Source organism: Hippocampus zosterae, chromosome 1 (genome assembly GCF_025434085.1).
Source record: "Hippocampus zosterae strain Florida chromosome 1, ASM2543408v3, whole genome shotgun sequence".
Taxonomy (NCBI): Eukaryota; Metazoa; Chordata; class Actinopteri; order Syngnathiformes; family Syngnathidae; genus Hippocampus; species Hippocampus zosterae.
In genome coordinates, this window is record NC_067451.1 from 35,283,255 (window position 1) to 35,296,800 (window position 13,546).

Below are 13,546 nucleotides of genomic sequence, written 5' to 3' on the forward strand. Positions count from 1 at the left end.
GAGAAACACATTACGGCTGTGGATGATTTGTGTTCTGAGATCCCAGGCTCGTCCATGTCCATGTTTGCTGAAGATCCGGCAAGGGCGCAGAGCGGTCCTCTCTATTTTTTGATTTTGCTGCCCTTTCACTGAGAGCCATGAACCCATTTGTTTGACAGCCGAAGAAAGGTTTACTGTAATATTGACAGTTTTAATGACACCCTCCGACATGTATTTGCTGGGTAATCACTAATCATCACTGTCAACCATTGGTCCTCAATGGGTGGTTGGAATATTTTGCTGGAAATGAAACCATTAAAAAAATAGCTATCACAAGCTCCCATGGAACCTATCCTCAACTATTTGCTGAAAAACGCACCTATTCATGGGTTTTGTACTCTTTGTGATGCCACAAGAAAAGGCCAAAGACCTGTCAAATGGAAAAGTGTGATCAATTTCTACTGTAGTAATTTTGGCATGTCACAGAGCTAAGTTTAGCCTGGGTTATTACTGGAAGTCATGGAGATCCTTCCATCCTGAGATTGACTGGTGACCAGTCCAGGGTATAGACTACCTTTTGCCCGATGTCAGCTGGGATAACTCACAGCTCCTTGTGACCCTGAACAGGTTATACGGTGTAAGATGGATGGATGGCCGAATTTGGAATGACATTAAGATGTATTGCGATTATATTTTGTGTTCAGTTTCATCTCTTACCATATGTAAATATAAACAGTTGGGGGGCATCAATTACTTTTTGTTTTGCTATTCACAGCAGCTATGTGGGAACTCAGGAAGCATCTGTACCAAACTGAAAAATGTAAATATGAATACACCCTTCATTTTTTAAAGAAACATTAGATTATGTACCTACATTGTGTTTCAACGTCAAAAAGTCTCCAAAGCGAGTGAAGCTCTCCAGCTTGTCACCTTCATTAGTCAACCTGTACACCAGAATATTCATAGATCCAAACTCAAGCTCATCTGAGCTGCATGTGGAATGCGGCGAAAGTGTTGCCTGACCCAAATTATCGCGAGTGAGAAACCTGCTGACAGGCTGTTTGTACTTTTGACGCTGCAACAACCTGCTGCACACAAGGCCCGATTGTATGCTTTGGATTCTTTGTAATTTCCGAGACTGTTGGCATGTGTACAAAGCGGACACTTTGGTTTATTGGATTTGTCTGGGAAGGATTTCCCCACCGGACCCTTCCCCCACTCCCATGTGACTCGCGATGTGTTGTCCTGCAGGCCGCGTCGTTGACAGTGGACCTGTGCGGTGAAGACCACGAACCAGGCTACTGTGCTGTGAGCAACGTGGCCGTTCACACCGACTGGTAAGACAAAATCGCACACACATGCAAGCAGTTTTTTCTTCCTCTCACTATTAAAATCAACTGTATACACTAAAATTGGGTTGACACATCCAATTGCTAAGGCCCGGAAAACTCCACAAGTAATTATGGCAAAATCCAAATGTTTGCTCGCACCTGTTATGATGTTTCTCCTGCTGTGTAGCATAGTAACTCACCAAAAAATTATAATTCAACGCACATTTCCCACCAGTGCACGCTAGCCGAGCGTTTGCCAAAGTTTTGACAGGAATTGCATGTATGTTGTATGTTGTCACTGTTTAACCCAAAACATTTTTGGCCTTTATTAGAGGCGCATAAAATTATCCCGCCAATAACAGCGGCAGTGTAATTTTTGTGTGCCGTTAATGAGTTTTCCTTCATCCTGGCCCGGCCCGGCTATTGTCTCGCAACAACTCAGAGCCGTCGTGCCGAGCGCCACGTCGGGAACAAGTGAGGTAACTGTAGAACCTCGCTTGGCTGAGTTCACTCGGGTTAACCATGGCCAAGTTGTCCTCAAATTAAATTAAGAAAACCTTTTTTTCTTCTCAACAATACTTTTGTTCTAGTTTGAACGTGAGATCATTTTTCAGTCCGAAAGAATCTAACCCCGGAGAAATTTTGGTTGAAACTTGTTTCTTGTGTGATAGCAAGCTTGTGATTAAAATCACACGTGCATTTTTTTAAAGTAATACAAGTTGTGATTTTATGCAAACTCTGATACAGATTCATTTTTGATAAACATCTTGTACTGGATCTCAAGCTTGTACATTGGCGGTATGAACGTATAATTGCATTTTAAAAAAAAATCTAACAAGTAGGAGACATACTTTGCCCTTGAGGAAGACCAAGATTTTTAGGAGTTTTAGTCAAGACCATTTCAGATGACTTTGAGGGGTAAAGACGACGTCTAGACTTGGGGGAATATATATATATATATATTTAGGCTCCAACGGATGACGTACTCAGAGAATGTCTCAGACAATGGGGAACAGAAGATGAGGTGCTGGAAGAGGGACCATCATGGGAGGACAAGCCCCTACACGGGATGTACCACCGGACCATAACTGAAGTGGCTGATCTCAAGAAGTCCTATCAGTGGCTAGAGAGGGCTGGCCTGAAGGACAGCACAGAGGCACTCATCCTGGCTGCTCAGGAGCAGGCCTTGAGCACCAGAGCCATCGAGGCCCAGATATACCACACCAGACAAGACCCAAGGTGTAGGTTGTGCAAAGAGGCACCTGAGACGATCCAACACATAACTGCAGGGTGTAAGATGCTGGCAGGGAAAGCCTACATGGAACGCCATAACCAGGTGGCTGGCATAGTCTACCGAAACATCTGTGCGGAGTATGGACTGGAAACCCCAAGGTCAAAATGGGAAACACCTCCGAAGGTGGTGGAGAATGACAGAGCGAAGATCCTGTGGGACTTCCAGATCCAGACTGACAAGATGGTAATGGCGAACCAACCAGATATCGTGATCATAGATAAAGGGCAGAGGAAAGCCGTTGTAGTGGATGTAGCGGTCCCAAGTGATGGAAACATCAGGAAGAAGGAACATGAGAAACTCGAGAAATACCAAGGGCTCAGAGAGGAGCTGGAGAGAGCCTGGAAGGTAAAGGTGACAGTCGTGCCTGTGGTGGTCGGAGCACTCGGGGCAGTGACCCCCAAACTAGATGAGTGGTTGCAACAGATCCCGGGAACAACATCGGACATCTCAGTCCAGAAATGTGCAGTGCTGGGAACAGCAAGGATACTGCGCAGAACCCTCAAGCTTCCTGGCCTCTGGTAGAGGACCCGAGCTGAATGAGGGACGGACACCACCCGAGGGGTGAGATGAGGATTTTTTTTTTTTTTTATATTTTAGAATGAGTGTGTAAAGAATTCCATCCAAATTCTGACTAAGCTAAAAATATCATCCAAGCATCAAAATGAACATCATTCATACTTTAATGGTAAATTTAAGCACCTACTTTTGATCTGAATGGATGAATCAATAAATAAATGTCCAGTATCAAACATATGCTCAAAAGATGACATCCATGATTCAAGGTTGGCAAACACCAGGTTGATGGCAAACAAAGTAAGGGGATATGCTTTTTCCATCATTGCTCGTCTCCAAAACAAAGCAAATGGGGAAGATGTGGTCTCTGAATGTTTGAAGGACACTTCTGTTGATACTGATTCTGTGTGCGTTTTTTTTTTCTTTATTGCACAGCGACAATATGCCGACAATTAATTTTGGGTTTCCTTTGTGTGTGCAGGATCCTGGACGTGGAGCCCAATCGGCTGTCAGTGGGGGGCGTTAGGTCAATGGAGTCCGTCCTCCACCGGCGCGGTCAGATCGCCACCCATGACTTTGTCGGCTGCATCATGGAGTTGGCCGTCAATGGCCGCCCGCTGGAGCCCAGTCAGGCCCTGGCATCGCACAGCATCCTTGACAGGTCTGCAACCCCACCCCCAACCTACCACCTCAACTCCGAATTTCATCCTCTTGCCATCTTGTCCCACTTGCTCCCATCTGTCTGTCTTCTCTCTCGCTGTGGGACATCTGCTCGGCTTTTACAGACATTCTCAAAAATTGAGAGATACCAGAAACCGGTTGCAGATATTTTCTTTTTCCGATGAAGTGAGGTTAAATCTTTTAATATGCTAATCATCCAGAGCTTCTTTTCGAGAGCCCATCTGCCTCTTTTCCTAGAGATTCTTTTTGTCCTGTCAAACTGACAGATCTGATTGTCCTTCGTTTTTTTTTTTTTTAGATGCCCAAGACTGGAGGCGGCTTGCACCGCCAGCCCCTGCAGACACGGGGGCACCTGTTTGGACCACTGGTCTTGGCAGCAATGCCAGTGTGTGGACGGCTTCACTGGCAAATACTGTGAGAAATGTAAGTCCATGTGCCTTTGAGGTGTCTTCAGAGCACACTTAATTACGCTTTCAAAATTATTAATGATTCCCCCTTTGTATGAGTCATTGTGTTGGTCATGACGCCAGCTGCCTCAGTCACAGCTTTGTGTCTTTAATTATAAAACTATCCAGACTGACGACTTACAATTGTAATGCCAATGATTTTTTTCCAGCGTCAAGCCGGAAATTTTCCGTCTTTGGCTGTAGTAGCAGAGGCGCAACGGCTGTGATATTGCGCGTGAGAAACATATTTCTGTATCGCAGGGTAACAAATGCGATGCATGCGATTTTGCAGGATGATGCTGTAAACGAGGCCAGGGAGTTTTGCCTCACGTGAAATTTTTAATTTAATGATGACTAAGACAGCTAGGACCATTTCAAATGTTCATCAACAGTTTCTGGACACAAAAGGAACAACACTGTGGACCTTCTTCCTTCTGTTCCAGAACCAACAAGTTTTGACATTTTTGAAATGGAAAAAAAAATTGGGGCTGCGAATTGCTGGCGAAAAGTTTAGGGTTTACCCCACCTGTCTCCAGGTAAGCTGGGATAGGCTCCCTCTCATCGGTGATTTTCACGAAGAAAAAATTCTCATGAAAATGGTTGGATTGATAAACATTTGGCCATGCTTTTGTGGATAAACTCGAGATTAATAGGCGACATCAGCACCCTAGTGCTCAAATTTCAAGGATATGACAAAGGAGCCTGCTGATTTCAATTACATCTCGCACACAACGCATATCGAGACGATAAGGGCAAGGTTGATTGAACAGTGTGTTTGACAGCTGTTTGTCTTATTCTTCCTTCTTCATAAAAATACCCCGAAGAAAAATGTATGGTGCAGCTGTGCATCTTTCGGCACTTCAGAAGGTGAAGACAGAGTGATGATGTTGACACAGCTGGTGGGAGCGAGTCCGCCTGGCATTGCTGTGTAGACGCAGTTATCAGAGTGCCGTCGTATAGATCTTCACGTCGTCAGCAAAGATGGCAGGTTTCACCTTAACCGACAGTCCGCTCAAAAATGACATAAACTAATAGATTGAGGATGTTTGTTTCATGGAATAATTACTCTCTTCTAGTAAGATTTGTAAAATGCTAATCGTGTAAAAAGAAGGAAACAGATGTGCGTAAAAAAAAGGAAAAAAAAGAAAAAAAATGGAAACTGAAGTTTTGTCATTGATGCATTGACAAACATGCAGGAGAGTCAAGTGTTTTCACAAAAAAGCTACCACTTATTTCACATTCCGGCCCATCTCACGTTATTGTCACTTTGGTGCTGCTTTAGGCACTAAGCAGCCAGGACAGAGACATATGACACATTTCTTACATGTTGCTTCTGCTGAATTTGTTCTGGCGAGCTATTAAGGAAAAAAGAAAACTTGGAAGAGTTGATATCAGGTCAAGAACAAGCCCTTATCAGGAGTTAAGAATAAGACTTTGAAGAGTTAAGATACTAGATAAGGATTCAACGTCGATTAATTAAAATTGAAGGTGAATTCAAAATATTACAACATTCTGTTCTACTCTCTAGACATGCACCACTTTCAGGCATTTTGGTTACAGGACTATTGTACTAATATTCGTCTCAATGACACATGAGACCCTCTTATTGGCTTTAGTATCTGTAATTACGAGAAAGAAATGAAGGCCCAATTTGTGGTTCTGGCTGTTGAATAAGGAAAATAACTTACACACGAGTGTGCAGCAGCTGCAGCGCGAGCGACGATTCAAAGCCACTGGAGAACTTTGAAGAATGAAACAGATGACGGAGATTCTTTGTCTTTGTCCCCTGTCTGTTGCATAGATATCACGGCCGACACCGCGCTATCCCTGGATGGCACCGGTCGCCTGGACTACGCCCTGAAGCAGGGCCCCAAGCGTGACGTCCTACTGAGGAGGTCACTGCAGGGCAGGATCCCGGACCCCGTCGTTCCCAGCCGTCTGGAGGTCAAGTTCAGGACACGTGGCAAGAGCGGCACATTGCTGCACGTGCAGGAGACCAGCAACTACACCACTGTTAAGGTAGGAGGGCAGACATTTTATCATTTCGGCAAATAAATTTTACTCCCACCTCGTTCTTGTTCAGCACTGTTAATGAATCATAACCATTTCCACACATGACTTCCGTGGGAGCAGCAAACAGGCTCTTGCTTCAGTTAAACACCATCAAATGGATCCGACTTGTAAATAATGAAACACAGCAGCTCTGGAATAAACTGTTTTCCAAGGGAAGTTAATGCCCCTGAAGTATTGAAAATGATCACGGAGGAAGTCTGGAGTTTGACTTATCAGCGCCAGGGAACAAAAGGAGCGATTAAGAAGGAAGGCTCAGTCAGCAAGATGTGAAAGTCTACATCTTCGACAGTATCTTGGCGGTTTTTAGGTGGATTATTAAGTCAAAATTTATGTAAAAGACCCACTTTCCCCCATCAGGTGGTAAGACTAAATCAAGACCAAGACTTTGAGATGTTAAGACCGAGACTGTTTTTTGGACTCAAGACTTTGAGGTGTTGAGAACCAAATTAAGCCCAATAGCTTGACCAGTTGAAACTACAACAAGTCTAAAGCTTTGGGGAGTTGAGGGGTTTCCTGCAATAGACTTTGCAAGACCAAGTCTTTGAGGAGTAAAGAGGAAGACTTCACTGATTTATGACCAATTCAAAACCATGTCTGTGAGGAGTGAAGACCAACACCGATCCTTAAGTTGGTTAGGATGACATTCAAATTAAGATTTTGAGTTATACCTAATTCAAGACCAAAACTTGGATGATCTAAGGCTAAGTCAAGACTAATACTAGAGAAGTTAAAACCATGACCAAGATTTGGAGACCAAATCAAAAGCAAAACTCAAGACTAAGACTCAGTAGTTAAGTCAAGACCAAGAGTTTGAAGAGTTCAGTGTAGCATGGACACCACGACCAAGACCTTGAGTACCGTAGTTTAAACAACTAAACCCAGTTAATACCCAGTCAAACCAAGAATGCGAGGCGTAAAAACCAAGGCAAAACACGCGTTTCCCGTTTTATCTGGTGGTGGTGCAATATGCCAACTGTGTCAGGTTGTTGAACGGTGGTGGGAGTTTGGCAAAGACTTGATGTAATGATACATGAGCAAAACTCTGTCACCCTCCATTAGCTGAGGAACGGCAACATCCACTACATCTCGGACGCAGGTGTGGGTGGCAAAGTGGAGCGAACCATGGGGGACGTGGTGCTGTCTGATGGACTGTGGCACACCCTCATGCTTGTTAAGAATGGCTCCACCACCTTGATGCAAGTGGACAACAGCCACTCCCGCGTCATCCAGCTACCTACACAGGATTTTGGAGGTCTCGGAGTCCTCACCATTTCACTCGGAGGCATCCCACCTGGTCCCGTACAGCAAAAAACTGCGGCAGGTAAGGTTCTTCACAGTTTGTTTGACTGCTATTGTTGATGTAAACTATAGTGAACATGCGGACAAGTAAATATGTTATAAAATTGTTCCATTGGAGGAATCCCCCCAAAAAATCTGATCTCGCCATCAAATCAGAATAGGGCTCTTGAAACTGCAGTGTAAATCTTGCCTGATTGTGGTGTGTTTTAAATGTTTATTTTTATAGAGTATTGCAGTGGAACGTGAAGCCCTTTGTTCATGAGTACACATAAGAACATCCAGTTCTAGCATGTTATGCAGCGTTTGTGTCAAGCACAAAGAAATGAATTGATCATCTGTTGTTCCGATTGCCGTCCGTATTTGGTGGCCATCCAACAGGTTTATTTAAATTTGACACCACTGAGATTTACCTTCTCTGAATTAACAGTAGTTGAATATATGTTGCTTTATTAAATATCAAACACAGGGGCTGGAGAAAGCAAAAAAAAAAACAAATTATGATTTGATCTGACTTCTCGGAGTGCTTTGCCTTTTTGGACATTCTGTGTTTTTGTCTTTGTTTCATGTTTTCCACCTAAATCGTGGATCCGATGTCTTTGAGGTTGTCTTGAGGACGTTAGGAAAAGGTGAAACAGAGTGTTTCCAGACGGTCATAACGCGGCATAGTAAATTTCCCATTTTTCTGGGGACAGAAAACAAATCGAGTGCCACAGACGAATACGGTAAAAATTATAAATCGTTGAAGGAGGGCATATTTCCCAGTATGCGGACAGACTGCCTGTCAACCAAATTTGACCCCAGCAGTGCAGTGCATCATCAGTGTTTCACGACCAAATACAAAATGGACGGAATGTGCACTGCAATTAATTTAATAATAAAAAAAGGCTTTATTAACATCACTGAGGTACTGTTGTTTGACAATACACAGAGCCAGAGATTAAATTACTTACAGACACACTCATCGAACACAGATGTTTGTCTGGAATTACAACAGCTCAGACAATATACTATCTGTTTTGGATAGAACAGTTTCCATTTTTCTTTATGTAAATCAGCAAGTTAAGCATATATTTGTTTTCGACCAATTAGCTGTCCAAACAGTATTCCTTTTGTTGTGAATAGAGCTCCCACTTCCTGTTTACTAGAGATAAAGTGTGCTCACGTCCACCCCAGCAAATTACTCAATCAGTACTGTCTTCTCCAGGAAACTGTTGTGTCCTTCTAACCCCTAATGGCTGTTTGTTTTTTTCCCTTTTTTTTTGTCCACAGGTTTCGATGGCTGCCTGGCCTATGTGAAATATAATGGCGAGAACCTGCCTTTTACCGGAGAGCACGGCCTTGCTGTGTTAACGAAAACCAGCCCATCTGTCAAGATTGGTTGCAGAGGTCCAAACTTTTGCGAGAGCAGCCCATGCTGGGACAGCTTGATGTGCATCAACCAGTGGTACACGTACCAGTGTGTCCCACCTGGCGACTGTGCCTCCAGTCCCTGTCAGAACCACGGAAGCTGCGTGCCAGATCCCCGTTTGGGTTTCACCTGCGTCTGTTCCGAATTCTACACTGGAAAGACATGCGAGACTCAAGTGGCCTGCCTGGGTGTCCAGTGCCCTCAAGGGACCATATGCAAGACGGCCAACAACGGCGGGTTTGTCTGCAGTCCAAATCCCGCAACGGAAGCCATGGTTCTCCCTATTTGGGCGGTCCCCGCTATCGTCGGTAGCTGTGCCACGGTGCTTGCCTTGGTCGTGCTAAGTCTCATCCTGTGCAATCACTGCAAGGATCGTAATAAAACCAAAGTGCCAAAGGATTCCAAGGAAAAGAAACCCAATGAGAAGAAGAAAAAGAAGAAGAAGGGTAGTGAGAATGTGGCTTTCGATGACCCAGACAACATCCCACCGTATGGAGACGATATGACGGTGCGCAAGCAGCCAGAAGGGAATCCGAAGCCGGATATCATTGAGAGGGAAAATCCGTATTTGATCTACGATGAATCTGACATCCCTCACACCAATGAAGCCATTCCAAGTGCTCCCTGCGCCCCTTGTAACGGCCCAGAGGCCGATATCGAGCACTACGACATTGATAACGCCAGCAGCATCGCACCATCGGACGCGGACATCATCCAGCATTACAAGCAGTTCCGAAGCCACACTCCCAAATTCTCCATCCAGAGGCACAGCCCGCTGGGTTTTGCAAGGCAGTCCCCCTTACCTCTGGGTGCCACCAGTTACTCCTACCAACCTCAATACACTCAAGCCTTACGATCCACTCCGCTCAGCCACGCCCACTCAGCTTGCCCCACGCCGAACCATCTTTCTAGACAATCCCCAGCCCCATTCACCAAGCCCTCCACCTTTTACAGAAACACCCCGACCAGAGATCTCAACCTTGCTCGCCGCGAGGGAAGCCCCCTGGATCTGCAGAATGACATGTGCCAGCCACCGCCCATGTTCAACTATGCTACCCGGCTGGGAAGGCGCAGCAAGAGTCCACAGACCATGGCCAGCCACGGCCACACGTCCCGCCCGGGGAGTCGGCTCAAGCAGTCAGTTGAGCAGATCCCTCTGGAGACAGGGCCCCCTGTGGGGCTCTCCATCGAGGAAGTAGAGCGACTGAACAATCCGCGTCCTCGCAACCCCAGCATCTGCAGCGCCGACCACGGGCGCTCCAGCTCCGAAGAGGACTGCCGCCGGCCTCTCTCACGGGTCCGCAACCCCGCTGACGGCATCCCTGCCCCAGAATCCTCGTCGGAGAGTGACTCACATGACTCCTTCACCTGCTCGGAGATGGAGTACGACCGGGAAAAACCCGTTTCTTATAGCTCCCGGGTACCCAAGCTCTCGCAAGTCAACGAGTCCGACGCGGATGACGAGGACTATGGCGGGAGGCTGAAGCAGAGGCGGTACTCGAGCCGTCGGGCTGAAGGGGGTCCTGGCATGGCCCAGTTGCCCCCCAATGAGCAGCACAATACCCTGCCTCACAAACTGGGCCCGCCAGCTGGGGCATTTAATTGGGACAATCTTTTGAGCTGGGGCCCTGGTTTTGGACATTACGTCGACGTATTCAAGGACTTAGCAATGCTTCCCGAAAATGCATCTGTACAGGACATTGAAATGAACAGCGGGGATGGGTCGGTCACCATTCTCAATGAAGGAGAAGCGGAACAATACGTATGAGACTATTTATTGTCATTTTGTAGATTAGGGTGATGTTCTTAGAAAAAAACGGCGGACTATGCCGGTGTTTTTTAATCGAAAAATAATGACGACGACTTTCAATGCAGTAAGGCAGAACTAACGGCACCTGAATTCACCTTGGAAAAGTTTGACCAGTCTCCGTCCAGCTGCCCCGTCATGCGTTGTTTGCACCCTTTGAAGTAGCGCGTGTCTGAATTCAATTGACGCCCATACGTGTTATCTCGGTGAATCGTTTCTGTTCTTTATTACCGATATTGCCTCTCCTTCGCAGCCCGAAAGATAAAACAGCAGATTAAATTAACACTCCCAGCTGTAGACCGAAACAAAACTCCTGTTCATACGTTGTTGGTCGAGTTTTAATTCCACCACAAAGGAAGCATGTGCTTTTTGAAGGCGGACCGCACCTGCAGACACTGTGTAAAATGAAGTGCTCTGATGTAAATCATACTCATTCTCCCCCTCGGGTTTTGTTTTCTCACAGAAAGCTGGCTAATTGCTCCAAGAGTGACGATGAATCAAGTCGCCTGCCTTACACACATTTAAGGATTGCAGTATGGGGAGAAATATGGTGTTGTTTTTTAATGCTTTGGGGGTTATAGTTTGTTAAAATGCCATTTTGTTTTTCAATCCACATGATGACAACATATGGATCTTGTTATCTGAAATGACCCAAACAGACAAACAGAGATTGTACTGTATATGTTCACACTATTCCAACGTGGAGTCATTTGTCATTAGTGTCTTCATCAATTATGTTGACATTATGGTGTAAGGTTGCTTCATTTTTTGTACGGTTTATTAACTTAATTTACTTAGGCTGTGTTTTTATGGATATTTTTCATAATCCGAAATCTATGTTCATACTTTCGGGGGAAAGTAAGGGTTGAAGACCCATTTTTTACATCTGTTACGTATGTAACGTCAGTATTTTCCACTTTTTTTATGAAACGATAACATGATGTATGCTTTGTACTTGTAAAAAGCCAATAACAGAATAAAAAATATTTATTTAAAGCTGCTCGTTTATCTTGTTTCAAACCATTTAGAAAAAGTCAGCGCAGTCAATCGGTACTGAAGTTGCAAAATAGTTTTCAAACTAGAAAAATGTTCCAAGGAAATATTCTTTTTTTTTCACATTTCTGGAAAAAAAATATTCTATGACGCATAGGCCAACAACAAAAAAGAAGTGCTAGGAGACTGTATTTGGAAGGTAATATTAAGAGAAGAAAAAAACTGTTACAGGCAAATAATCGAATAGCAGCCACCGAATTGACTAAGTTGTATTTTTTTTTAAAGGTGAATATTTTATGAGAAATGTTTTAATAGTAACAAATAAAAGTGAACTTAGACAAGTGATACTCTGCTAACAGGAAGAGGAACATTACAATACGTCCAAACAATGGAACATTTTTCTCTCATTATTTTTGTCTGAAAAATTACAAAGAATTTGTGTAAATTATGAAAAAAATCTATATCTAACTCTTAATTGACTTTTGAATACAACTGAGTCTATGCAAATGGCCAACTTGATCAAAACCGAAGGTAGCGCTCCCATTTTAGGCAACATGTCGAGATCTGAAGCACAGTTCTAAACACACAAAATTTGAACATGGTCCGAAAAGCAATGTGATCTGAATTTTGAGCACCTAAATAAATAAAAAACCTCAAAAGCCACGCAGACCACACGATGTGACGATGTCATGAGCTGATGCACTTTGCAGATTTTACAACCTGCGATGGAAGGTGCGACCGAGGCGCCCTTCAACTTCCCATGGCGCTCACGCAGTGTTTCCCCACAAAGCCGCAAAATGTAATCAAACATCAAATCCCATTCAAATTACTTCCATGTTGACATTAGGAGTATTTATGAAAGGATGTGGCACAGATCTGCTGATATTGGCCCCTCAGAATAAAGTTCCACCGCCAACCCCCCTCCAGAGAAATGCTTACGAAGATTGATGATTATGAGCTACAGTTGTAGCCTCTTTTCGTCTGCATTTATTCAGCCACCCTTTATTGTAACTTTAACTGAGAAGCAACGTTGATGCATTTGACTATATAAATGCAAGGATAGGACATATACAAGCTTTTCCTTGAAATGTCCAGAGGAATGATGAGGAAATCAAATGCAATCAGTTTGTCTACCATTGTACGGATTTTTAATCTAATTGTGGAATCTGGCTTGAATCAAAGATTGCTCTGAGATATATATATATATATATATCTCAGAGCAATCATATATATATATATATATATATATATATATATATATATATATATATATATATATATATGTGTGTGTGTGTGTATATTTAAATCAGTTCAGCCTCCTAAAGCGTACTACAGTTGCTGTTTTTTTCAGCTGACTTACTCTGTGTGTCCGTCTAATGTGATGAACAAAGGGTTATGTGTAAAAGGTAACTTTACTCATTACTTGACTTTTAAAGTAACTAAGAGAACAAGTTATTTAACTACTTACATTGAACAATTGCCAATACATAATTGGTAGTGGATTATTAACAGCAATGGCTACAAATAAAAAAAAAATCATAATTGTTCATATAATTTGGCTTGATTGTGCTGCAATCCATGTTTTGTTTTCATATGATTTATTTATTTAGTTTGACATATCTATCTATAGTGGGGCGGCATGGTGGTCCAGCGGTTAGCGCGTTGACCTCACAGTGCAAAGGTGCAGCATTCGATTCTGGCTCCGGCCTCCCTGTGTGGAGT

General features: G+C 43.8%; 2 protein-coding genes and 1 long non-coding RNA gene across 4 annotated transcripts in view; 2 read left to right on the top strand and 1 right to left on the bottom strand.

Annotated features, from left to right (window-relative positions):
• LOC127596307 (protocadherin Fat 4) overlaps positions 1-11,827 on the top strand; it is a 125,175-nt gene extending 113,348 nt beyond the window's left edge. For both annotated transcript variants that reach the window (XM_052058621.1, XM_052058630.1), the window contains 6 exons: positions 1,231-1,316; positions 3,599-3,778; positions 4,097-4,221; positions 6,046-6,263; positions 7,377-7,638; positions 8,886-11,827. In XM_052058621.1, the coding sequence (XP_051914581.1) occupies positions 1,231-1,316; positions 3,599-3,778; positions 4,097-4,221; positions 6,046-6,263; positions 7,377-7,638; positions 8,886-10,792 (2,778 nt within the window). In that variant the 3' untranslated portion in view covers positions 10,793-11,827. The remainder of the gene's footprint in view (positions 1-1,230; positions 1,317-3,598; positions 3,779-4,096; positions 4,222-6,045; positions 6,264-7,376; positions 7,639-8,885) is intronic.
• LOC127597481 (uncharacterized) overlaps positions 1-13,546 on the top strand; it is a 258,570-nt gene that overhangs the window by 158,020 nt on the left and 87,004 nt on the right. The gene's annotated exons all lie outside the window — the stretch shown is intronic.
• LOC127597829 (uncharacterized) lies at positions 5,417-8,888 on the bottom strand. The gene is made up of 2 exons (XR_007961774.1): positions 7,586-8,888; positions 5,417-7,507 (listed from the first exon to the last, which is right to left on the bottom strand). It is a non-coding gene; the product is annotated as an uncharacterized LOC127597829 (long non-coding RNA).